Here is a 27,370-nt window from a genome sequence, read left to right as displayed (position 1 = left end):
TCCAAGCGGCATCTTCTATCTTCTTCCATCCGATGACGACCGGCTCCATCTTGAAGACCTCCAGCGCGGATCCATCCTCTTCTTCCGACGACTAGACGACGAATGACGGTTCCTTTAAGGGACGTCATCCAAGATGGCGTCCCTCGAATTCCGATTGGCTGATAGGATTCTATCAGCCAATCGGAATTAAGGTAGGAATTTTCTGATTGGCTGATGGAATCAGCCAATCAGAATATAGTTCAATCCGATTGGCTGATCCAATCAGCCAATCAGATTGAGCTCGCATTCTATTGGCTGTTCCGATCAGCCAATAGAATGCGAGCTCAATCTGATTGGCTGATTGGATCAGCCAATCGGATTGAACTTGATTCTGATTGGCTGATTCCATCAGCCAATCAGAAAATTCCTACCTTAATTCCGATTGGCTGATAGAATCCTATCAGCCAATCGGAATTCGAGGGACGCCATCTTGGATGACGTCCCTTAAAGGAACCGTCATTCGTCGTCTAGTCGTCGGAAGAAGAGGATGGATCCGCGCTGGAGGTCTTCAAGATGGAGCCGGTCGTCATCGGATGGAAGAAGATAGAAGATGCCGCTTGGAGAAGATGTTTGCCGGTCCGGATGTCCTCTTCTTGCCGGATAGGAGGAAGACTTTGGACCCTCTTCTGGACTTCTTCAGTGGATGTCTAGCCCCCGCTTGGCTTGGATGAAGATCTTGGAGCCAGGACGGATCGGTGAACCTGGCATGGTGAAGACAAGGTAGGAAGATCATCAGGGGGGTAGTGTTAGGTTTATTTAAGGGGGGTTTGGGTTAGATTAGGGGTATGTGGGTGGTGGGTTGTAATGTTGGGGGGGGGGGTATAGTATGTTTTTTTTTACAGGCAAAAGAGCTGAAATTCTTGGGGCATGCCCCGCAAAGGGCCCTGTTCAGGGCTGGTAAGGTAAAAGAGCTTGTAATATTTGTATTTTAGAATAGGGTAGGGAATTTTTTATTTTGGGGGGCTTTGTTATTTTATTAGGGGGCTTAGAGTAGGTGTAATTAGTTTAAAATTGTTGTAATATTTTTCTTATGTTTGTAAATATTTTATTATTTTCTGTAACTTAGTTCTTTTTTATTTTTTGTACTTTAGATAGTTTATTTAATTTTATTTATTTGTAGCAATTGTGTTTAATTAATGTATTGATAGTGTAGTGTTAGGTTAATTGTAGGTAATTGTAGGTAGTTTATTTAATTATTTTATTGATAGGGTAGTGTTAGGTTTAATTATATCTTAGGTTAGGATTTATTTTACAGGTAAATTTGTAATTATTTTAACTAGGTAACTATTAAATAGTTCTTAACTATTTAATAGCTATTGTACCTGGTTAAAATAATTACAAAGTTGCCTGTAAAATAAATATTAATCCTAAAATAGCTATAATATAATTATAATTTATATTGTAGCTATATTAGGATGTATTTTACAGGTAAGTATTTAGCTTTAAATAGGAATTATTTATTTAATAAGAGTTAATTTATTTCGTTAGATAAAAATTATATTTAACTTAGGGGGGTGTTAGTGTTAGGGTTAGACTTAGCTTTAGGGGTTAATACATTTATTAGAATAGCGGTGAGCTCCGGTCGGCAGATTAGGGGTTAATAATTGAAGGTAGGTGTCGGCGATGTTAGGGAGGGCAGATTAGGGGTTAATACTATTTATGATAGGGTTAGTGAGGCGGATTAGGGGTTAATAACTTTATTATAGTAGCGCTCAGGTCCGCTCGGCAGATTAGGGGTTAATAAGTGTAGGTAGGTGTCGGCGACGTTGTGGGGGGCAGATTAGGGGTTAATAAATATAACATAGGGGTCGGCGATGTTAGGGGTAGCAGATTAGGGGTACATAGGGATAACGTAGGTGGCGGCGATTTGCGGTCGGAAGATTAGGGGTTAATTATTTTAATTAGCTTGCGGCGACGTTGTGGGGGGCAAGTTAGGGGTTAATAGATATAATACAGGGGTCGGCGGTGTTAGGGGCAGCAGATTAGGGGTACATAAGTATAACGTAGGTGGCGGTCGGCAGATTAGGGGTTAAAAATTTTAATCGAGTGGCGGCGATGTGGGGGGACCTCGGTTTAGGGGTACATAGGTAGTTTATGGGTGTTAGTGTACTTTAGGGTACAGTAGTTAAGAGCTTTATAAACCGGCGTTAGCCAGAAAGCTCTTAACTCCTGCTATTTTCAGGCGGCTGGAATCTTGTCGTTAGAGCTCTAACGCTCACTGCAGAAACGACTCTAAATACCAGCGTTAGAAAGATCCCATTGAAAAGATAGGCTACGCAAATGGCGTAGGGGGATCTGCGGTATGGAAAAGTCGCGGCTGAAAAGTGAGCGTTAGACCCTTTAATCACTGACTCCAAATACCAGCGGGCGCCCAAAACCAGCGTTAGGAGCCTCTAACGCTGGTTTTGACGGCTACCGCCGAACTCTAAATCTAGGCCTTAGTTTGTAAATTAATAAGTTTTTATATCAGTGATTTATTATAGAATACATAAACCTAATGAAAATTAATAAAACAGAACTGAAAATAAGCAAATCAAAATAAACCTGACCGGTCAGGGGTACATGCTAAGTGATGGGTGGAGCGTCAACAATACAATATAAAGTGGACCATATTCAAGGTCTAAACCCAGATAAACCCTGTCATGAGCTCCGCTCGTAAGCGTATAGATAGGAGCTAAATCTTCAATAGAAACATGTCAGGGTTTCAGCAAGGCCGAAATGTTAAATAATGGTATCACACTTCAAGCCTGGAAAGAGGATATATAGGTGTTCAAGCTTTGTTTAATATACAGCGTTTCAAGCTTATACCTCATAAGTCCACTACAGTCTGACTACACCCAGCTGCACACAGCACCCCTGTAGGGGGGATTAACACTGGGCAGGTTTACCAAGGGGATCTAAGCAGACTGTAAAGTAGATCAAATGGATATGTACAGCGTGTTATGCAGACATAGAATATAACACATTGATAGCCACTCTTGATAAGGGAAATATGTATGGCACTGCTAGGGTCCTGCCGTAGGCTGTAAAGCAAGCGTATAGAGAGTCATGCAGGTTGAGGGTTAAAGCAGCTGCTGTTATTAGAGTGAGTTCATCAAGCAGTCAAATAGGTTAGTGCAAATCAGAACCTTGCAAGTCCCATACAATCACTGTAAAAGCTCCCAAATATCAGAGGTACTCAGCATGTATAACACTTCAGATAAAGGTAATGCAACTGCCGTTATTTTTGTAGAATACCATCGGCAACTTCAACCGAGATTAACAGTTATTGTTTGGCAAGGAGGTCTTATGTCCGCATACTCTTTATCCAAGACAAAAGCTGGCAGAATAAGTATCACCGTTTCTTGACAACAGTTCTTATACGACCTGTTTGTGTGTAATCCTCAATTCCTTCAACACCAGGTAGATTCAGTATAGGCCAACGCTATACATAGAGACAGCGCGACGTCTTTCCACGAGAATTCAGTTGACAGCAGCACATGCACGTATCATGTGACCGGCCAGGACAGCCAATGCCTCTGCATGACTCTCTATACGCTTGCTTTACAGCCTACGGCAGGACCCTAGCAGTGCCATACATATTTCCCTTATCAAGAGTGGCTATCAATGTGTTATATTCTATGTCTGCATAACACGCTGTACATATCCATTTGATCTACTTTACAGTCTGCTTAGATCCCCTTGGTAAACCTGCCCAGTGTTAATCCCCCCTACAGGGGTGCTGTGTGCAGCTGGGTGTAGTCAGACTGTAGTGGACTTATGAGGTATAAGCTTGAAACGCTGTATATTAAACAAAGCTTGAACACCTATATATCCTCTTTCCAGGCTTGAAGTGTGATACCATTATTTAACATTTCGGCCTTGCTGAAACCCTGACATGTTTCTATTGAAGATTTAGCTCCTATCTATACGCTTACGAGCGGAGCTCATGACAAGGTTTATCTGGGTTTAGACCTTGAATATGGTCCACTTTATATTGTATTGTTGACGCTCCACCGATCACTTAGCATGTACCCCTGACCGGTCAGGTTTATTTTGATTTGCTTATTTTCAGTTCTGTTTTATTAATTTTCATTAGGTTTATGTATTCTATTATAAATCACTGATATAAAAACTTATTAATTTACAAACTAAGTCTGTGTGTGCCTTTCTTGGAGTGGAGGGGGGGAACGTCATTACCCGTCCAAATTTTGTCACCTCACTTAATTATGTGAGACGAGCTGTTTTTTAATAAAAGAGTGCTGAATTTCCCTGTCTTTTATTCAGGATTACATTCCTGAGGCCGCCTCTATGGTCTACTCATGCTATATATATATATATATATATATATATATATATATATATATATATATTTTTATATATATATATATATATATATATATAAAACTAAGAAATGCGAGTAATCCTAGGATTACCCAGGTAAAACGGACATTACCCAAGCAGCTGTGGGTAAAGCCAGATGTACTCTAATTCCATAATCTACACTATTTATTTTGCCTCCACCTGGGAGGTTCAAGGGGAGCGCCCCACCAATCCTCTGGCATCCATCACAAGTAAACCTTGGAGAATGAAGTTTACAAGCGGGGCCTTGCCCCCCTTGAACCCCCCAGGCGGAGGCAAAAAAGATAGTGAAGATGGGGAAATTGCAGTGCATGCTATATATGTTTGATGCTGTAACTCTGCACTCTGAGGGGATTTATGATCTTACATCAGGCTTTACCCACAACTGCTTGGGTAATGTCTGTTTTACCCGGGTAATCCTAGGATTATCCAATATCTGACTTTACCCATAACATACACACACACACACACACACACGCATATATATATATATATATATATATATATATATATATATATACACACACAGTATCTCACAAAAGTGAGTACACCCCTCACATTTTTGTAAATATTTTATTATATCTTTTCATGTGACAACACTGAAGAAATGACACTTTGCTACAATGTAAAGTAGTGAGTGTACAGCCTGTATAGAAGTGTGAATTTGCTGTCCCCTCAAAATAACTCAACAAACAGCCATTAATGTCTAAACCGTTGGCAACAAAAGTGAGTACACCCCTAAGTGGAAATGTCCAAATTAGGCCCAAAGTGCCAATATTTTGTGTGGCCACCATTATTTTCAAGCACTGCCTTAACCCTCTTGGGCATTAAGTGCACCAGAGCTTCACAGGTTGACACTGGAGTCCTCTTCCACTCCTCCATGACAACATCTTGGAGCTGGTGGATGTTAGAGACCTTGCGCTCCGCCATCTTCCATTTGAGGATGCCCCACAGATACTCAATAGGGTTTAGGTATGGAGACATGCTTGGCCAGTCCATCACCTTTACCCTCAGCTTCTTTAGCAAGGTAGTGGTCGTCTTGGAGGTGTGTTTGGGGTCGTTATGTTGGAATACTGCCCTGCGGCCCAGTCTCCGAAGGGAGGGGATCATGCTCTGCTTCAGTATGTCACAGTACATGACGGCATTCATGGTTACCTCAATGAACTGGAGCTCCCCAGTGCCGGCAGCACTCATGCAGGCCCAGACAATGACACACCCATCACCATGCTTGACTGTAGGCAAGACACACTTGTTTTTGTACTCCTCACCTGGTTGCCGCCCCACACACTTGACACCATCTGAACCAAATAAGTTTATCTTGGTTCCAGTAATCCATGTCCTTAGTCTGCTTGTCTTCAGCAAACTGCTCACGGGTTTCTTGTGCATCATCTTTAGAAGAGGCTTTCTTCTGGGACGACAGCCATGCAGACCAATTTGATGCAGTGTGCGGCGTATGGTCTAAGCACTGACAGACCCCCACACCCCTTCAACCTCTGCAGCAATGCTGGCAGCACTCATACGTCTATTTCCCAAAGACAATCTCTGGATATGACGCTGAGCATGTGCACTCAACTTCTTTGGTCGACCATGGCAAGGCCTGTTTTGAGTGGAACCTGTCCTGTGAAACCGCTGTATGGTCTTGCCCACCGTGCTCCAGCTCAGTTTCAGGGTCTTGGCAATCTTCTTATAGCCTAGGACATGTTAATGTAGAGCAACAATTTTTTTTTCAGATCCTCAGAGTTCTTTGCCATTAGGTGCCATGTTGAACTTCCAGTGACCAGTATGAGAGAGTGTGAGAGCAATAACACCAAATTTAACACACCTGCTCCCCATTCACACCTGAGACCTTGTAAGACTTACGAGTCACATGACACCCGGGAAGGAAAATGGCTAATTGGGCCCAATTTGGTACATTTCCACTTAGGGATGCACTCACTTTTGTTGCCAACGGTTTAGACATTAATAGCTGTGTGTAAAGTTATTTTAAGGGGACAGCAAATTTACACTGTTATACAGGCTGTGCACTCACTACTTTACATTGTAGCAAAGTGTCATTTCTTCAGAGTTGTCACATGAAAAGATAATAAATAAGATAATAAAATATTTACAAAAATGTGAGGGGTGTACTCACTTTTGTGAGATACTGTATATATATATATATATATATATATACTATATATATATATATATATACATATATATATATATATATATATACATATATATATATATATATACATATATACATATATATATATATATATATATATATATATACATATTGGGTTCTCCGAAGAGAAAAGCGCTCTACCAGGAACGAACAGCAGCTCATTAGCTAGTTCTATGGCGATTTACCACCCGGAAGCAGCCTCTTTTAGACCAGTGTGCTTTTCACAGAGGAAAACTTTCCTGAAGTATATCAGTCTGATCCCGCCATGCAAGGTCAGTCCAGCCCCGAAATACCAGGCAATTCTCCTCTGAACATGGAACATGACAACCCCAGACGATCGTTTCGGCCTCCTATGGGCCTGGTCAGTGAGGTGCAGCCACATTCCTCTAGGCACACTGGGCAGGGAGTCCACGTCTGGTTTCCCCCATCACCCATAGGGAGACCTCCCCAGGGTGATTTATAATTTGCATATTGGGTTTTCCGAAGAGAGAAGCGCTCTACCAGGAACGAACAACAGCTCATTAGCTAGTTCTATGGCGATTTACCACCCGGAAGCAGCCTCTTTTAGACCAGTGTGCTTTTCACAGAGGAAAACTTTCCTGAACTATATCAGTCTGATCCCGCCATGCAAGGTCAGTCCAGCCCCGAAATACCAGGCAATTCTCCTCTGAACAAGGAACATGACAACCCCAGACGATCGTTTTGGCCTCCTATGGGCCTCGTCAGTGAGGTGCAGCCGCATTCCTCTAGGCACACTGGGCAGGGAGTCCACGTCTGGTTTCCCCCATCACCCATAGGGAGACCTCCCCAGGGTGATTTATAATTTGCATATTGGGTTCTCCGAAGAGAGAAGCGCTCTACCAGGAACGAACAACAGCTGATTAGCTAGTTCTATGGCGATTTACCACCCGGAAGCAGCCTCTTTTAAACCAGTGTGCTTTTCACAGAGGAAAACTTTCCTGAAGTATATTAGTCTGATCCCGCCATGCAAGGTCAGTCCAGCCCCGAAATACCAGGCAATTCTCCTCTGAACAAGGAACATGACAACCCCAGACGATTGTTTCGGCCTCCTATGGGCCTCGTCAGTGAGGTGCAGCCACATTCCTCTAGGCACACTGGGCAGGGAGTCCACGCCTGGTTTCCCCCATCACCCATAGGGAGACCTCCCCAGGGTGATTTATAATTTGCATATTGGGTTCTCCGAAGAGAGAAGCGCTCTACCAGGAACGAACAACAGCTCATTAGCTAGTTCTATGGCGATTTACCACCCAGAAGCAGCCTCTTTTAGACCAGTGTGCTTTTCACAGAGGAAAACTTTCCTGAAGTATATCAGTCTGATCCCACCATGCAAGGTCAGTCCAGCCCCGAAATACCAGGCAATTCTCCTCTGAACAAGGAACATGACAACCCCAGACAATCGTTTCGGCCTCCTATGGGCCTCGTCAGTGAGGTGCAGCCACATTCCTCTAGGCACACTGGGCAGGGAGTCCACGTCTGGTTTCCCCCATCACCCATAGGGAGACCTCCCTAGGGTGATTTATAATTTGCATATTGGGTTCTCCAAAGAGAGAAGCGCTCTACCAGGAACGAACAAGAGCTCATTAGCTAGTTCTATGGCGATTTACCACCCGGAAGCAGCCTCTTTTAGACCATATATATATATATATATATAGTACACAAGAGGTTCTGTGTGTGTAGCGCTCGGTTCACTCCCAATGTAATTGCTGCAGGGGGTGGAGAAACAAATCCTCCTGTCGGCTCAATGGAGAGTGGGTGCAAATATGGAAAGTCCTGTTATGCGGCCCCAAATTAAGTCTGCCAACTTAAAGGTAAATACACATTGATCCAGTAGAGAGGCGCACCACAGAGACAATCACTCCAAAGTAAAAGTAACTGTTAGTTTATGCAGTGAACAAGTGAGCATGCTCACGAAACATGTCTGCGTAACTATCTGACACACCTGTGTTGTGTTTTTACCTGTGAGCCTGTTGGGCCTGTGTGCCCTGTTATATGCTTTTAACGATGTGCCGAAATAAACTAACAGTTACTTTTACTTTGGAGTGATTGTCTCTGTGGTGCGTCTCTAAAAACTATTGCACATGCTCAGTAGAAGCTAGTGCCTAAACAACTGTGCATATAAAAAGATTGTGCACAATTTGATAACGGAAATGAACTGTATGTGCTCTCTCTGATTCATGAAAATGTAATGTAGACTTAAATGTCTCTTTAATGGACTAGTTTTATGATAAACCTTAGGAATTGGGTATCTTACTCTAGAAACCTTTGAATTTTTGGCCTGATATGAACTCAATATTAATAGGTAAGCGTTTAATAGACGTTGGTTTTATAACTGCTGCACGCCACATAATAAAGATGACATACAGTTTTACTAGCTTATTAGCATTTGATAGTAGCCCTCCCACAAACTGCAGTTAAACTGAAAGCTAGCTCAGTATCAGTCATCTGCAGTCTGCAAGCCAAATGTGTATTACATCCTTGGAGACCCCAGATTATGTTTATTTGAGAAACTTATCCTACCCTCCTGCAGTGCGTATTGTTTTTCACGTCATTGTGTGATTATTATTAGAATAAACTGGAAGGAAGGATTTACAAACACGACAGTGGCCCATTGCGGCAAAAACAATGCAAAAACTAAATGTGAGTTTATTAAAGGGATACCAAACCCAAATTTGTTCTTTCGTGATTCAGATAGAGCAGGCAATTTTAAGTAACTTTCTAATTTACTCCTATTATCAATTTTTCTGTGTTATCTTGCTGTCTTTATTTAAAAAGTCGAAATGTAAAACGTAGGAGCCATCCCATTTTTGGTTCAGACCCTGGGTTATGCTTGCTTATTGGTTTGTTAAAGGTAGCCACCAATAAGCAAGCGCTATGCAGGTACTGAACCTAAGATCGGCTGGCTCCTAAGCTTTACATTCATGCTTTTTAAGTAAAGATAGCAAGAGAACAAATTAAAGTTGATAATAGGAGTAAATACAAAGTTGATTAAAACTACATGCTCTATCTGAATCATGAAAGAAAAAAAGTGGGTTTAGTATCCCTTTAATTCTCAAGATTCCATTCCAATGGATTAGAATTTGCTATGTAAAAACACTGTATTCTGATTGGTTGATTTTTGCCTTCCTTTTCTATCGCATTCCAATCCGTTCAAAAAGATGCCTTTTCGTTTAGTTAGACAATAAACAGTTAATAAATTATATAAATAATTAGGTATACAAAGCAGAGATTAGCCAGAAAATATGTTCATGTATTTTTGTGTATTAGTTGTTTAAATATTGAAGAAATGAGTGCTAGTAAGCATTTTGGTAAAGCCATGTTGCACCCTTATCTCTTGTGCTGAGGACAAAAAGGGGCAGAATAAGGGCTAGATTACGAGTGAAGCGCTATTTAGCACTCCCGCTCAAACATAAACTTCACTTGACTTTCGCTTTTTGTGCATATCAGGTACCACACGTATTACAAGTTGAAAAGGGGTTCATCACAGGTGTTTTGCGGGTGATGGAAGTAGCCTGCGTATTAGAGGTTGAAAGTAAACGCAATCGCTTGAGCACAATTGAATTTAACACGCGTCGGGATAGAACGACTTCAGAGTTTTAGTTATCTGTTACGCAAGTAAGTCAAAAAAGTGTCACAAAATAAATAAAAAATACATTTAAAAGTACAGGTACAATTAATAATAACACTATCTGATATATATTATTTTAAAAAATATTGCACAAAAAAGTTGTAAGGGCTCAAAGATATGAGGTCTCAGGTGTTAGAAACAAAAAAACGTCAGACAAAGGGCTTTAACATAGAGATATACACATACATGTCTATTATATGTGTGTGTGTGTGTGTGTGTATATATATATATATACAGTAAATATATATATATATATATATATATATACTGTATATATGTTTATATGTGTGCACATATGTAATGTACGCTGTGGAATCTGTTGGTGCTCTACAAATAACCGATAATACTATTTATATGTTCACTTAACCAAACAGAGAAAAAAACCCTAGCAGCGCTCAAACAGCAGATCGTAACTAGTTGTTGTTCTTAGTTCACAAGTTACACATGTGGACAGTACCTTAATCTTCGAAAATGGCTCTTCAGCTCGTTTAGCCCGCACTCCAGTCCCGGTGCTCTCCGGCGTATGGAGTTTCAAGCAGATTTCCGGTTACGGTCTGTCTCCTCCCACATGGATCCTCATTCGGATACGTCACAGTAAGGCACTGTGGCTGTGTCACAGTAGTGCATCGCTATAGCGTAGCCCGCAAACCGCCAGCAGACCCGCTAGTCTGCAATTTGACATCAATAGAAATACAAAAAAGGCGAGGCTGGGCAAGCAGAATTTTTTTTAAAACTTAACGTTTATTGCCAAAAAGGAAAGTTGATAAAATGCAATGGTAGCATGCAGTATGGGTCAGAATGAGCCTGAGCAGCAGCAATCTTACATGTTTCGGCTCCTGCCTTACTCATAGACTGTGCTACTCAAAGCTCACAGGCCCCTTAAATTACAAAATCACTCTGACATCATATGCAGCAATCAATAAGTTAACCCCTACCTCACCATGAAAGAAAGAAAGTGTAGGAATTTAAATTGCATCAATAACAAGACATATATTGTAGACAAATTATTATAGCCTATTGAACATTTTGTAATACTATGTAACAGTATAAATAACTATTCATAATATATAATATTAAGTTCCCCACAGTTTGGATGCAAAGTAAATAATACTGATCCTAGGTTGTTACTACAACTCTAATATATCAAAATAGATATGTATGGGTAAACAAATGAGGCTAAAAATAAACAGTCTATTAAGTTCACACTTACTTAAGCAAATACTGACTATCTTGGGAGAAACAAAACATAGGCTATAGTTATAGCCCTAATGTAATCAAAATCTACTACCTTAAATAGCAATACCCCTAAAGTAAAAATAAACTATATTGTATGCTTATGTAAAGCCCAAATATATGTTTGTCAAGTATAAGAGCCATTTCAAAATACTAAACAAATATTCAACGGATATCTCAGCGCCAACAATTAATTAAATCATTTTGAATGTTAAGTCCCTGTGGCATACGGGTCTTGAGTTTGAAGATCCAAAATGCTTCGCGTGTGCGAAGCATCATGTCCTTGTCACCCCCTCTTTTTGGGGTTCTTACCCACTCAATAACCTGCCATTTAAGTGAATCGACATTACCATTATGACAAAATCTGTAATGCCTAGCTACTTGTGAGTCTGGTTCCTCTGATTTTACATCATTAATGTGTTCTTTAATCCTCTCTCTCACTTCCCTGGTCGTTAGACCCACATATTGTTTCTCACATGGTTGGCATGTCACCAAATACACAACATAGGTGCTTCGACAGTTTGTACATGCATCCATCATGAAAACTTTCTGTGTATTAACAGACTGAAAAGTTTTTCCAGATAATGTAAATGAACATGCCTTACATCTGGTAGCACCACATTTATAATGCCCTTTGCATTCAAGCCAACTCTGACTTCTATCAATAGATGTTTTAACCTCACTCGGGGCCAGCATGTTGCCTATGGTCACATTCTTCCTAGATACACATTTACATCCTGTCTTGACTATCTCATAGAGATCCTCATCACCTTTTAAAATCGGCAAACAATCATTTATAATTCTTGCAATCTGTTCAAATTGATTGCTATAATTCGTCACAAAAACAGGATGTTTTTGTATTCCTTGTTTTTTCTTTCTACTCTTACCAGTGTATAGCATAGATTGCCTATCCATATAAGCCACCATATTGTAAGCTTTGGTTATCAAATAATATGGAAAGCCTCTCTTCGAGAATCTATCTATAAATTCTACAGCTGATTTTTGATACTCATCTAATGTGGAACAATTTCGTCTTAGGCGAATAAATTCACCCTTCAAAATACTGAATCTTGCGTGTCTAGGATGCATGCTTTTTGCATGTAAAATGCTGTTTCCTGATATAGATTTGCGATGTAGTTTGGTTATTACTCTATTGTCTGTGTTTTGTAAAGTTAAATCCAAAAATTCAATACTGTGCTTCTCATAAGTACTAGTAAATTTCAAACCCACATCATTCGCATTTATATCATCTACAAAATTCTGACCTTCCTGTTCTGTCCCTTCCCAAATAATGAGAAGATCGTCTATGTATCTCTTATACATCACAATCCTTCCCCCATGATGGCAATTCTCTCCATACACATGGGATAGTTCCCACCATCCCATGTATAAATTGGCAAACGCCGGGGCAAAAGTTGCCCCCATAGCTGTTCCTCTCTTTTGGAGATAAAAATTGCCGTCAAAGGAGAAGTAATTGTGTGTAAGTAAGAAATACAAGACTCTAAGGATAAAACTTTTATGTGTGTCAACATATCCAGTATAATTATCCAGAAAAAAAGAAATAGCCATCATACCTTTGTCTAAGGGAATACTAGAATAGAGACTTGTGACGTCGATCGTCATCCAGGAATAACCTGGATCCCAATCAATTTTTTCAAGCATGACTAAAAGATGTTTAGTGTCTTGTAAGAAGGAGGGCAGCATTCTCACTAGGGGCTGAAGTATATTTTCCATCCACCTCCCCACAGGTTCCAATAGTGACCCAATACCAGACACAATTGGACGTCCCTGTACATTATCAAGGGATTTATGTGTCTTGGGGAGGTGGTGGAAAATTGGAATCCTAGGATACTTAACACTAAGATATGCCCTAGTGTCCTCATCAATGATGCCCAAATCACAACCATCATCAAGTATTTGTTCCAGGCTCTGTTTGAAAGATAAAGTAGGATCAAAGCTCAATTTGGTGTACACATCAGGGTCATCTAATTGTCTAACTGCTTCCTGAACATAATCTAGTTTGTTAAGGATGACAATGTTTCCACCCTTATCACAGATTTTGTCATAATGGTAATGTCGATTCACTTAAATGGCAGGTTATTGAGTGGGTAAGAACCCCAAAAAGAGGGGGTGACAAGGACATGATGCTTCGCACACGCGAAGCATTTTGGATCTTCAAACTCAAGACCCGTATGCCACAGGGACTTAACATTCAAAATGATTTAATTAATTGTTGGCGCTGAGATATCCGTTGAATATTTGTTTAGTATTTTGAAATGGCTCTTATACTTGACAAACATATATTTGGGCTTTACATAAGCATACAATATAGTTTATTTTGACTTTAGGGGTATTGCTATTTAAGGTAGTAGATTTTGATTACATTAGGGCTATAACTATAGCCTATGTTTTGTTTCTCCCAAGATAGTCAGTATTTGCTTAAGTAAGTGTGAACTTAATAGACTGTTTATTTTTAGCCTCATTTGTTTACCCATACATATCTATTTTGATATATTAGAGTTGTAGTAACAACCTAGGATCAGTATTATTTACTTTGCATCCAAACTGTGGGGAACTTAATATTATATATTATGAATAGTTATTTATACTGTTACATAGTATTACAAAATGTTCAATAGGCTATAATAATTTGTCTACAATATATGTCTTGTTATTGATGCAATTTCAATTCCTACACTTTCTTTCTTTCATGGTGAGGTAGGGGTTAACTTATTGATTGCTGCATATGATGTCAGAGTGATTTTATAATTTAAGGGGCCTGTGAGCTTTGAGTAGCACAGTCTATGAGTAAGGCAGGAGCCGAAACATGTAAGATTGCTGCTGCTCAGGCTCATTCTGACCCATACTGCATGCTACCATTGCATTTTATCAACTTTCCTTTTTGGCAATAAACGTTAAGTTTTAAAAAAATTTCTGCTTGCCCAGCCTCGCCTTTTTTGTATTTCTATTTATATGTGTATATATATTTATTTACAGACATATATACACATACAAACACATAAATAGATATATAGACATATTTAAGTGCTTTGGAGCCCTTAGCAGTTAAGTACATAAAAACATGTAAAATCATATTTATGCAATATGCCTATTTAATAAAGGTTTTAACTATGTACATACTGTAAATATTTCACATTCCAATGTTCTGCACATAGGGGAATATGTTCTAAGTATTTATAAAAATATATTGATATCTGTATATATCTATACCTATATATAATCATATATTTATATTTATAGTTATAGATATATATTTCACCATAAAAACATTATATATATATATATATATATATATATATATATATATATATATATATATATATACAGTTCAAGAAAGAGAACTCTCACCTTGAAATCAACTACCAGGGTGCCATTGGTCTTTTTAAGTGTACTTTATTTGAATAAGCGTGACGTTTCGGGGACACAGAGGAAGGGGAGTGTGCCCCTGAAACGTCACGCTTATTCAAATAAAGTACACTTAAAAAGACCAGAGAGTGCCTTCTTCTACCTGTTATATATATATGTATTTATGAATATATATAACATATTTTGCTATGTGAAGAACATTGGAATGTGAAATACTCACATTTCATGTTGGGTTAGCACACTTGAAAAAATGCGCTCGGGTTTGCATGCGAGTAAGGGTGTTTGTTTTTTTCAAGTTCCGTTGAAATTAATGAGGGAATTACGTTAATGCGGCCACAATATTCCAACTACGGCTTTTTGTGAGCATCAGGTTAGTGGGCAATCAAAAATGTTTTACATTCGCTCGCGTGCAACAGTTACCATGACACTCGTCATCCAGCCCGAAATTAGGTATCTTTCAGTAGAAATCTTTCCATTTTTGACCTGAAAACAACTCTCCTCCATATTAATAGCTTAGCATTTTTTAGACATTGTTTTTTTAACACACACATGCCACATAAAAAAGATGACATACAGTTTTATTAGCTTGTTAGCATCTAGCATTAGATAATTACCCTCCCACAAACTGCAGTTACACTGAACTCTAGCTTAGTATCAGTCATCTGCAGTCTGCAAGCCAAATGTGTATTACGTCCTTGGAGACCCCAGATTATGTTTATTTGAGAAAGTTCTTCGACCCTCCTGCAGTGCGTATCGTTTTTCACAATGTCATATTGTGATTATTATTATAATAAACTGGAAGGAAGGATTTACAGAAATGACAGAGACTAGTTGTTCTTAACTTGTAAAACCAATGCAAAACTAACTGTGCCTTTTTATTCATTCTCAAGATTTCTTTTGTTTATTAGTTGTTTAAATATTAAAGAAATGAGGGATATGTTTTAGCTTATTAAATAAAAAAAAGTAGAAAAAAATGTACTTATAATTAGAACTCTTGCCACAAATGAAACGGTGCATAAACACCAAGAGAGGCCGTATTTTAAGAAAAAACAACCACTCACAATGTTAAGGACTCTGCAAAAATCAAACTTTATCAGTATCAATGCCAAATTCCATATATATATATACAGTGGATATAAAAAGTCTACACACCCCTGTTAAAATGTCAGGTTTCTGTGATGTAAAAAAATGAGACAAAGATAAATCATTTCAGAACTTTTTCCACCTTTAATGTGACCTATAAACTGTACAACTCAATTGAAAAATAAACTGAAATCTTTTAGGTAAAGGGAAATAAAAATAAAAAAATAAAATAATGTGGTTACATAAGTGTGAACACCCTTTTATAACTGGGGATGTAGCTGTGTTCAGAATTAAGCAATCACATTTAAAATCATGTTAAATAGTAACAGTAATAGAGTCAGTACACACCTGTCATCATTTAAAGTGCCTCTGATTAACCCCAAATAAAGTTCAGCTGCTCTAGTAGGTCTTTCCTTAGATTTTGTTAGTCGCATCCTACAGCAAAATCCATGGACCGCAGAGAGCTTCCAAAGCATCAGAGGGATCTCATTGTTAAAAGGTATCAGTCAGGAGAAGGGTACAAAAGAATTTCCAAGGCATTAGATATACCATGGAGCACAGTGAAGACAGTCATCATCAAGTGAAGAAAATATGGTGCAACAGTGACATTACCAAGAACTGGACGTCCCTCCAAAATTGATGAAAAGACGAGAAGAAAACTGGTCTGGGAGGCTGCCAAGAGGCCTACAGCAATATTAAAGGAGCTGCAGGTATATCTTGCAAGTACTGGCTGTGTGGTACATGTGACAACAATCGCCCGTATTCTTCATATGTCTGGGCTATGGGGTAGAGTGGCAAGACGGAAGCCTTTTCTTACAAAAAAAAAACATCCAAGCCCGGCTAAATTTTGCAAAAACACTGAAGTTCCCAAAAGCATGTTGCAAAAGGTGTTCTGGTCTGATGAAACCAAAGTTTAACTTTTTGGCCATAATTCCAAAAGATATGTTTGGCGCAAAAACAACAATGCACATCACCAAAAAAACACCATACCCACAGTGAAGCATGGTGATGGCAGCATCATGCTTTGGGGCTATTTTTCTTCAGCTGGAACTGGGGCCTTAGACAAGGTAGAGGGAATAATGAACCGTTCCAAATACCAGACAATATTGGCACAAAACCTTCAGGCTTCTGCTAGAAAGCTGAACATGAAGAGGAACTTGATCATTCAGCATGACAACGACCCAAAGCATACATCCAAATCAACAAAGGAATGGCTTCACCAGAAGAAGATTAAAGTTTTAGGATGGCCCAGCCAGAGCCCAGACCTGAATCCAATTCATAATCTGTGGGGTGATCTGAAGAGGGCTGTGCACAGGAGATGCCCTCGCATTCTGACAGATTTAGAGTGTTTTTGCAAAGAAGAGTGGGCAAATCTTGCCAAGTCAAGATGTGCCATGCTGAAAAACTCATACCCAAAAAGACTGAGTGCTGTAATAAAATCAAAGGGTGCTTCAATAAAGTATTAGTTTAAGGGTGTTCACACTTATGCAACCATATTATTTTTTTTTATTTTTTTTTATTTCCCTTTACCTAAAATATTTTGTTTGTTTTTCAATTGAGTTGTACAGTTTATAGGTCACATTAAAGGTGGAAAAAGTTCTGAAATTATTTATCTTTGTCTCATTTTTTTACATCACAGAAACCTGACATTTTAACAGGGGTGTGTAGACTTTTTATATCCACTGTATATACAGCACTCTCTGGTCTTAAATACAAAGGTTGTTTTATTTGTAGTCACAAATAAAACAACCTTTGTATTTAAGACCAGAGAGTGCTGTCTTCTATCTTTTGCTATTAATACCCACATTCATGCACCCTTGCAAATCGTGATACTGTAGCTGTGTAGATATAAGTATAACAGAAACATTGTCTAAATCCTGAGGAAAATATTTACTAAGTTAAAGAGAAATTAAAGTGCAAAAATGTGTCTTAGATAATTTTTTATTGCCCTATTGCTTGCATTCAACTGTGTGTTTAACACTTGCAAAGGAGTCTAAGGGGCATATCTATCAAGTTATGAAGCAGCGGTCTAAAGACCGCTGCTCCATAACCTGTCCGTAACCTGAGAAGGCGGACAGAGATCGCCGGAATTCCCCCCGATCAAGTACGATCGGGTTGATTGACACCCCCCTGCTGGCGGCCAATCTGCAGGGGGCGCGAGTCTGCAGGGGGCGGCGTTGCACCAGCAGCTCACAAGAGCAGGTCCGACATACCTTTGATAAATATCCCCTATTGTCTGCTCCAGAGCAGAAATGCACTACTGGATGTACCTGAACACATCTGGTAAACCAATGACTATATGCTTATAGCCACTAATCACTATTTAGCTCCCAGTAATGCATTGCAGCTCTTGATACCCAGAGAACAAAATAGAACAAAATCAATTTGGAAATAAAAGAAAATTAAAAACTCTCTTACAATTGAATGCTCGGAACCAGGGAAGGATCATTTTGAGTTTCACATCCTTTAAAACAAAATATGACTAAGTTTATTCAACTCAAGGCTAGATCCTGTGCTTGTCCCTATTGACAGGACGGACTACATTATTTAAAGGGACAGTCTAGTCTAAAATAAACTTTCATAATTCAGATAAGGCAATGTAATTTTAAACAACTTTCCAATTTACTTTTATCACCAATTTTGCTTTGTTCTCTTGTTATTCTTGGTTGAAAGCTAAACCTAGGAGGTTCATATTATAATTTCTTAGACCTTGAAGGCCGCCTCTTATCTGAATGCATTTTTACAGTTGTTCACCACTAGAGGGTGTTAGTTCATGTGTGTCATATACATAACACTGTGCTCACCCACGTGGAGTTACCTAGGAGTCAGCACTGGTTGGCTAAAATGCAAGTCTGTCAAAAGAACTGAAACAAGGGGAAAGTCTGCAGAGGCTTAGATACAAGATAATTACAAAGGTAAAAAGTGTATTAATATAACAGTGTTGGTTATGCAAAGCTAGAGAATGGATAATAAAGGGATTATCTATCTTTTTAAAACAATAAAAAATCTGGCGTAGACTGTCCCTTTAAGTATAATAGGATACAAAGGAAAAACGAGGACTCAGGAACTTGATGCCAGGTGACTTTATTTGATACACAAGGTGAGTAGCACTAACACAGGTGTGCAAGGGGTGCTAGATCTGACGCGTTTCGCGCATGCTCACATGCGCTTTAAGCATAATATATAGGTGAAAACCTTCCATAAGAACCAGACAGCAGCAGCATGAAGAGGAAGATGGACCTCTTTCTGCATGGTCAGAAGATGATGAAGATTCTTCTGTTAGATTTTAGGCAAGAACTTTAAAAGGGGCAAGAAACCCAAAATGTCTCTTTCATGATTCAGATAGAGAATACAATTTTAAACAACACTCCAATTTACTTCTATTATTTTATTTGCTTAATTTCAGATATCCTTTGTTGAAGAAATAGCACTGCACATGGCTGAGCCAATCACACGAGGCATCTATGTGTAGCCAAATTTCAGCAGCTTTTCAGCAAAGGATAACAAGAGAATGAAGCAAATTAGATAATGGAAGTAAATTGGAAAGTTGTTTAAATTTTCATACTCTTTCGAATCATGAAAGAAACATTTTGGGTTTTATGTCACTTTCATTATTTATTCAAACCAAAATTAAAATGCATTTTAGTGCATTTCAGTTTTGAACAGATGCACTTTTATATAAATAAAAACCCAGCACTGTGGATTAAACGTTTAGCGTTCAGTTGTCAGTTATATATATGTATTTGACGATATGTCTTGATTATTCAGTGTTGTCAATTGCAGTTATATATGGTGTATTTACGGCGCATATTTACTGATTTGCTAATGACTTGTTAATTGATTTAAAAATCTCAGAATTGATGTATATTTATTTTATCATCTGCTCGTCCATATGTTTGATGTATGTTTTTTTCTTTTTTGTCTGTTTTATCATGATGTACCGAGACAATAGATGTTTTCTATTCTATAATTGTAATAATCAGTGTTCGTCAATAAAGAGTAAATATAAAAAAATAAAAAAAATTCGAGCTTTAAGAGCTTTCACTAGACATATTTTTGATAATACACGTTTATTGCAAACATGCCCGTGCTCCAAATCAGAATGCATTCATGTGCATTTCACATTCAACCGGAATGTCATGATTTAGTTCATTTTCATTTGGGGGGGGGGTGGTATTGGGAGATTGCCGTGGGGTGAGGATTGCTCAGAGAATTTATGATAAAGGGATAGATAATATGTAAGTGGGTAACTGAGGTGAAAGGGATAATGTAAATGGAGAAAAAAAGATTAATGAGGTGGGGGGTCAGGTAGAGGAGTTAATAAGGCATACCTGGATCATATGGTGATTAGGTTTAAGGGTGTAGAAGATTTTAGCAAGGGATAGGTCAGCTGTCATTGATCTGTATCCTTGACAACAATAACATCTGGTCTCCCAAAACACACACAAACACAAAGGACACATACCAACACAAATATACACACACAAATATATGTATACACAGAAACACAGACATATACAAATACAAACAAATATGTATACACAACAACACACACATACTCATACACAGAAACACACACATATACACAGAAACACACACATACTCATACACAGAAACACACACATATACATACACAAACACATATGTATACACAGAAAAACACACATATACATACACAAACATATGTATAAACATAAAAACACACATATACATACACACATATGTATACACAGAACAACACATAAATATACACACACAATCACATATGTATACACAATACATACACAGGATCACACACATACACACAAACACATACAAAGAATCACACACATATTCATACAGAGAAAAACACACATATACACACACAAACACATATGTATACACAGAATCACACACACACAAACACATATGTATACACACACAAATACATAAACAGAATCACACACACGTATACACACAAACATATATGTATACACACATACACCTATACATACACAGAATCACACACACACACACATATATATATATATATATATATATATATAAAACAAAGAAGGAATGAATCCAGGCGTCTCCAAGTCCGTTAAAACATTGACGTTGATTCAAAACTTTAAAAAGGTAGGTACTGAAAGCAGAGCTCCATAGGGTAAAAAGAGTTAACACTAGGTCTTACATGTTTCAGCCTACACATATACACACACACAAACACACACATATACACACACAAACACATATGTACACACACTTATACATACACATACACAGAATCACACACATATACATACACAGAAACACACACATATACATACACAGAAACACATATACACACACAAACACATGTATACAAACACATACACAGAAACACACACATATACAGACACAAAAACATATGTATACACACTTATACATATACATGCACAGAATCACACACATATACACACACACATATGTATACACACACATATACATACACCGAATCACACACATATACACACACAAACACATAAACACACACATATACACACACAAACACAAATGTATTCACACACATATACACACACAAACACAAATGTATTCACACACATATACATACACAGAATCACACACATATAAACACACAGAATCACACACAAACACATACAGATACACAGAATCACACACATACACAGAATCACAGACATATACACACACAAACACATATGTATACACAGACAAATACATACACCGAATCACACACATACACAGAAACACACACATATACACACACAAACACAAATTTATTCACACACATAAACACAAATGTATTCACACACATATACATACACAGAATTACACACATATAAACACACAGAATCACACACAAACACATACAGATACACAGAATTACACACATATACACACACAAAAACACATCACATACAGTATGTATACAACCTTATACATATACATACACAGAATCACACACAAACACGTATGTATACACACACCCCTATACATACACACACACCTATACATACACACACACATATATATATATAAATATATATACGTATATACACACACAAACACATATGTATACACACTTATACATATACATACACAGAATCACACACATATACATACACCGATTAACACACAAACATTTAAACGCGCGCATACCTATTTTTTGCTGCTTGCATTAAACACTATTTTAAGTCCTATTTCAGCGAGTGACCCACACAAATTACTTGTTTTGTTTTTATAGCAGGTCCAGCGGATTCAAAATAAACTGTTATTCTATTTATATTTAATGACATGTCAGAATAATGTTTATTACCAGGAGAATGGGGAGTGTAATCTTAAAGGGACAGTCAACACCAGAATTTTTGTTGTTTTAAAAGATAAATAATCCCTTAATTACCAATTCCCCAGTTTTGCATAACCAACACAGTTATAATTATTCACGTTTTACCTCTGTAATTACCTTGTATCAGTTCTTTTGACAGACTTGCATTTTAGCCAATCAGAGCTGTCTCCATGGTAAATTCACGTGCATGAGCTCAATGTTATGTATATGAAACACGTGAACTAATGCCCTCTAGTGGTGAAAAACTATCAAAATGCATTTAGATTAGAGGCGGCCTTCAAGGTCCAAGAAATTAGCACATGAACCTCCTAGTTTTAGCTTTCAACTAAAAATACCAAGAGAACAAAGCAAAATTGGAGATAAAAGTAAATTGGAAAGTTGTTTAAAATGACATGCCCTATTTGAAACATGAAAGTTTTTTTGGGACTTGACTGTCCCTTTAACTCATTCAAAAGGTTTAAACATACAATTAAAGACAAGGTAAAAAAAAGAAGTTTTTTTAAAAATAAAATGCTCTAACAAAACGGAACATGTTATTTTTCACACTAGAGTGGCCCTTAAAAGTATTTTTATATATCCATTGTTTTACAGTCAAAGGACATACCACTTGAAAACCCTTTTAAGTATGTTTATATTGACTCTTTTTTTTAGTGACCAGATATAAATAAGCTCATGCACTGATCAAGCAAGCACTGTGTAGAATATTGCAAAGTCAGCATTCGGGCATGATCCATCCCAGCTTCCCCAACTGGAAAACCAAAATTTTCAGAGTATTTACAATGTATAATTAAACATTTTTATGGGCAATTCAAGCTTGTGTTTAATGGTCCATTGCAGTGATAACATGACATGATTTAATTTAATTTGTTTTTAACACTAATGACGCTCCAACTATATGTTTAACGCCGGCAAAGAGGGTCATTTTATCACTATAATGTCCCCTTAAAAAAAACAAAAAACAAATACAATGTCATCTAGGCTGGGAAACATTTATACTGTTTGTTTTTTTTTCATTATTAGCTGTTAAATTGTATAGTACTTTTTTTACTGATAAACAGTAAACATCAAGCAGTTGCCAAACCGATTCTTTTAATGCGATCCTGAAGAACATTGTCCTGTTGTCTACCAGGGGGATTTAGACAACTTTCTCTGGTAGCCAAAGGGTTAAAACATAGATATGCAGAAAACTTTCCCATTGCTACAAATAAATGATCTGTCAGCAACAGCTAAACCTGATGGCTCAATTACCCAATTTCTCAGATGTACCCAGCTGAGCATATACAGAGTTAACACTTACAGCTTCCACAAGCACAAAACCACAGCTTTTACGGTGCCCTTTTACCAACTGTTTTATAGTCGCAAACATTTGTTTGATATTGCCATGAGTGTTTCAGTTTCGATTGTATCACAGCTGCTGGGAAACTTGTACATGAATCAACTTTCTTTAGCCCTTCAGCCATCATTTTAAAGGGATACAGAAAACAAATCCTTTCTTGAATTTTAGCGCCATGGGAGCATACTCAGGTATGCTAAGGAGTGCACATTTTTTTCGGAGCTGCTATGTAATGTTTAAGACATGTGCACGCTCCTGAGCCTGTTTCAAAATGTTCTCACCAAAGGATACAAGGAGAATATATATATATTATTTTTTCTTTGAATAGTATGGTCTGTATAAATCAGGAAAATTTAACTTTGACTCCAATGTTCCTTTAATCTTTTCTTCCAGCTATAAAGGAAAAGTGATGAATAATAAAGGAAGATGTTATTTAACAGCACCCTAAACCGGTCAAGTAGTTAATACGTCTTCTACAAAGTCATTCAGGGTTATCAAGCTCATTGTATCCAGGGGCCAAGTTTTTACCCCCATGGGGGCCACTTGAAAAGAGTGAGTGCTCTGGAACTGGATATACTACAAATTGGAAGTTACCTAATAAACAAGGGAGGACCAGATTAAACTATCCTGAGGACCGTATATGGCCCCAGGGCCGTTACTTTGAGACCATGATAAGAGCAAGGCATGTAAGAGACATTTAATTATAATTATAAGCATAGTTAAACAATGAATTGCAAAAGATATGCATATAAGATCAATGTTTTAAAGCATTTGTTATTTCATTTATCTTGTTTTTAGCAACATTATACATTTTTGCAGTTCAGGTACATACCCCTTGATAGGTCTCTCAAGTATGTTTATCTTCTCTGCTGTGGCCAATTAGGGACAGGTAGGAATAGACTACTATACTGATCATATAAACACTAAAAAGGATGTTGCATGGTCAGTGAACTGAAATCTGTGGTGGGTGACACTAGAGTCTCTTTGGAACCAGTTGGAAAATCACAAGAAAATTACAGGAAAATAGAGCAAAATCAATAATAAAAGTACATTACATTTTTTTTTAACAAATTCAAATTAAACATTTTATAAGGAATTCCATTTTTAACATAATATACCTTAATGAGGACAATTAGATCAGGTTGATTGTTACCTTAAAAAGAAGTAATAAGAGTTGTTTTCCATGACGGTGTAGGAGTGACAAGGAAAGTAGCCCATTCCTGTCACATTGAGCCTGGATCCAGCAGGTACCTCCAGCATACTCCCCCAGGCCTGGTCACACAGCAGCTCAATCTCTGCTGAGAAGAAGAGATCAGAATTGTATTGCCAAGGTAGGTAGTTGTATACGCTGTAGCTGTCTTTGTGGAGGGCCAGAACTTTGGCAAACACAACGGTTTCCACCAGCTCAGCTCTGCAGGATTCGGTTTGTGGTCTCCAGTCATGGGGCAGTTGGCACCCACTTAGCAGTCCAACCTGACTGGCCAACAAGATGGCAAAGAATATCTTCATCTTACTGACTCAACAAGCCAATGCTAAAGACAGCTGGGCTCAGTGTAGGAGAGATGCTGGATATCTACTGACTTCTCTGCTAATAGTTCAACAAAGACTGTGAGAAGCCAATGAGTAACCAAGCCCTAGAATCTGATGAATGACTCTGGGCATTAATAGATGCCAAAAAAAATAAAAACATAGACAATGTCAACTCCCAAGATAAGAGAACGTCTTCCAGTGTTGGCTCTCAAAGAGATGGGGGAGACCCCTCCAATCCTAATAGAAAATTCTTGGCTCTGTTTAAACCCCTTTTATTCAATTAAAAAAAGGCTTAAAATAATCTATTTCTGGACAGTAATTTCTCTTTCTCTATTCCAAAAATAAATTTGCCAAGAACTTCTCAAGTGCTCCAGGGGTCACACACACTGGCTTATATCCCTGATTGTTGTCTTCATCTCTTTAAAAACAAAAAGTGTAAGTCTTCCAGCCTGTGAACAGATGATGCCTGTGGTTAGCATTGCACGTCTTGGTAAGGATTGTTTGATAAAGCTCTCGTTACGGGCAAAAAGCTACTCATAACAACCCAACCAGTGACGGCAAATTCCTTTACAAAACAAAAAGGATCAGTTTTCATAGGCTAATATGTGTGAGTTGAGCAGATTCAGATATGAGTTCAAGAAAAAAAAACTTGTTTCATTATAGCTGGCTTCCAGTAAAACATAAAAATTCTTGACAATACTTTTCAATATCTTCAACATCCTTTTGGTTATTTTTTCCCCTTGGAAAAATGTAAGTACATTCTCCTTTAAATAAAAGATTAATAGTAACATATCATTTTAAAATCTAAGCAATGCAGCACACACAAAAATCCCCACCCCTTTGTCTTTAAAACTTGCACATTTTTCTGATTAAAAAAAAAAAAGAAAAAAGAAAAACTGGTTTTGTATGTAATGCTGAAATCTGCTTCGGGGATTTTAGACTCAATTTTACAATGTGAGACACAGATATACATGGAACTTCATAATAAAAATAGTATCTCTGTAAGGAAACAATAGTTCAGAATTGATCTTTCTTTTTCAAAATAAAGGTTTAAAATTAAAGGGATTTAAAATTGCAAAAAAGAAAATGTTGTAATATATTAGTGCATACACTGTTGCTTTCACATAACTGTTTAACCCTTTAAGGGCACAGCTTTCAGTTTGCTCAATTGTTTTATGACGGAAAAATTCCATCATATGTCCTTAAGAGGTTAACCCTATGCAAAACATTGTTAATATCAGCAGCAGAACAATAATGCAGTACTGAGAGCTAGCTGAACACATCTGCTGAGCCAATAACCAGAGGCATATGTGCATAGCCTCCAATCAACAGATAGTTCTCAGTAGTGCATTGCTGCTGAAGATATGTACATATGTTTTTCAACAAAAGTTATTAAGAGAAGAAAAAAGTCAATTTGATAATAAACGTGAATAGAAAAGTGTCTTAAATATGACATTCTTTATCTGAATCATGATAATTTTGCATTTCCCTTAAAAAGGACCATTATAGTGTTAAAATTATTTACAATAATCTGTTAGAGAATGCAATTTTAACATTAGCGACGCTGTGATGCTAAGTGTTTAACCCCCACAAAGGGATTAACATTGAAATGTAAAAAAAGTATGATTATATTCTGTGGTCCCCTCTAGGTTAACAGTTAACAGTTAACTTAAAGGGACTGTAATGTTTTTATCATGTATATGAAAAAGAACTATTTTAACAATTGACAGATAGATGTATCAGGAAAAAAAGTTTAAAGGGACAGTGTATTCTAAAAGTTTCCTTTAATGTGTTAACAATGGTCCATTTTACCAGCTGGAGTGTATTTAACTGTTTGCTCCTTTACCTTTATTTTGTTATTTACAATAGCTGTATTTGCCAGTTGAAACCACCACCTATACTGAAAATATGAATATCAAACATATTCACTGTAGAATAGCCATTTTAACGTGAGACAATAGCACTAATTAATCTCCCAGTGGGGAGCAGATGAGATGGATTTTTGTCTCTGAAATAGATGGTTGTGCTCATCACCCTCCTGTACCATAATTAGCATTTCAGTTCCTAACTATTAGGCTATGCGTTTATACATAGATAACATTAGTGGGTCTGTTTTACCTGCAGGCTCAGCACATTTTCATGGGCAGGTCCTTGAGAACAGGTTAAGGCTTTAATGAGCAAAAATCAACATAAAGGAACTGTTCCCCATACATTTAATACTTTGCAGTTGGCTTAACAAGACATTTGGAACACATTAAAGGG

The 27,370-nt window shown here is 37.7% G+C and overlaps 1 protein-coding gene across 2 annotated transcripts in view; it reads right to left on the bottom strand.

Annotated features, from left to right (window-relative positions):
- The window catches only part of LOC128666397 (coiled-coil domain-containing protein 3-like), a 100,331-nt gene extending 74,445 nt beyond the window's left edge, over positions 1–25,886 (bottom strand). For both annotated transcript variants that reach the window (XR_008403239.1, XM_053720979.1), the window contains exon 1: positions 24,732–25,886. Coding sequence is in view for 1 of the 2 variants with exons in the window: in XM_053720979.1 (XP_053576954.1) it covers positions 24,732–25,087 (356 nt within the window). In the remaining variant the exon portion in view is untranslated. The remainder of the gene's footprint in view (positions 1–24,731) is intronic.
- Between the last annotated feature and the right edge of the window lie 1,484 nt (positions 25,887–27,370).

The sequence above is a fragment of the Bombina bombina genome, chromosome 7 (genome assembly GCF_027579735.1).
Source record: "Bombina bombina isolate aBomBom1 chromosome 7, aBomBom1.pri, whole genome shotgun sequence".
In the NCBI taxonomy this organism is placed as follows: domain Eukaryota; kingdom Metazoa; phylum Chordata; class Amphibia; order Anura; family Bombinatoridae; genus Bombina; species Bombina bombina.
Note: the sequence above shows the minus strand (reverse complement) of the source record. Positions and strands in the feature narration are given on the sequence as shown.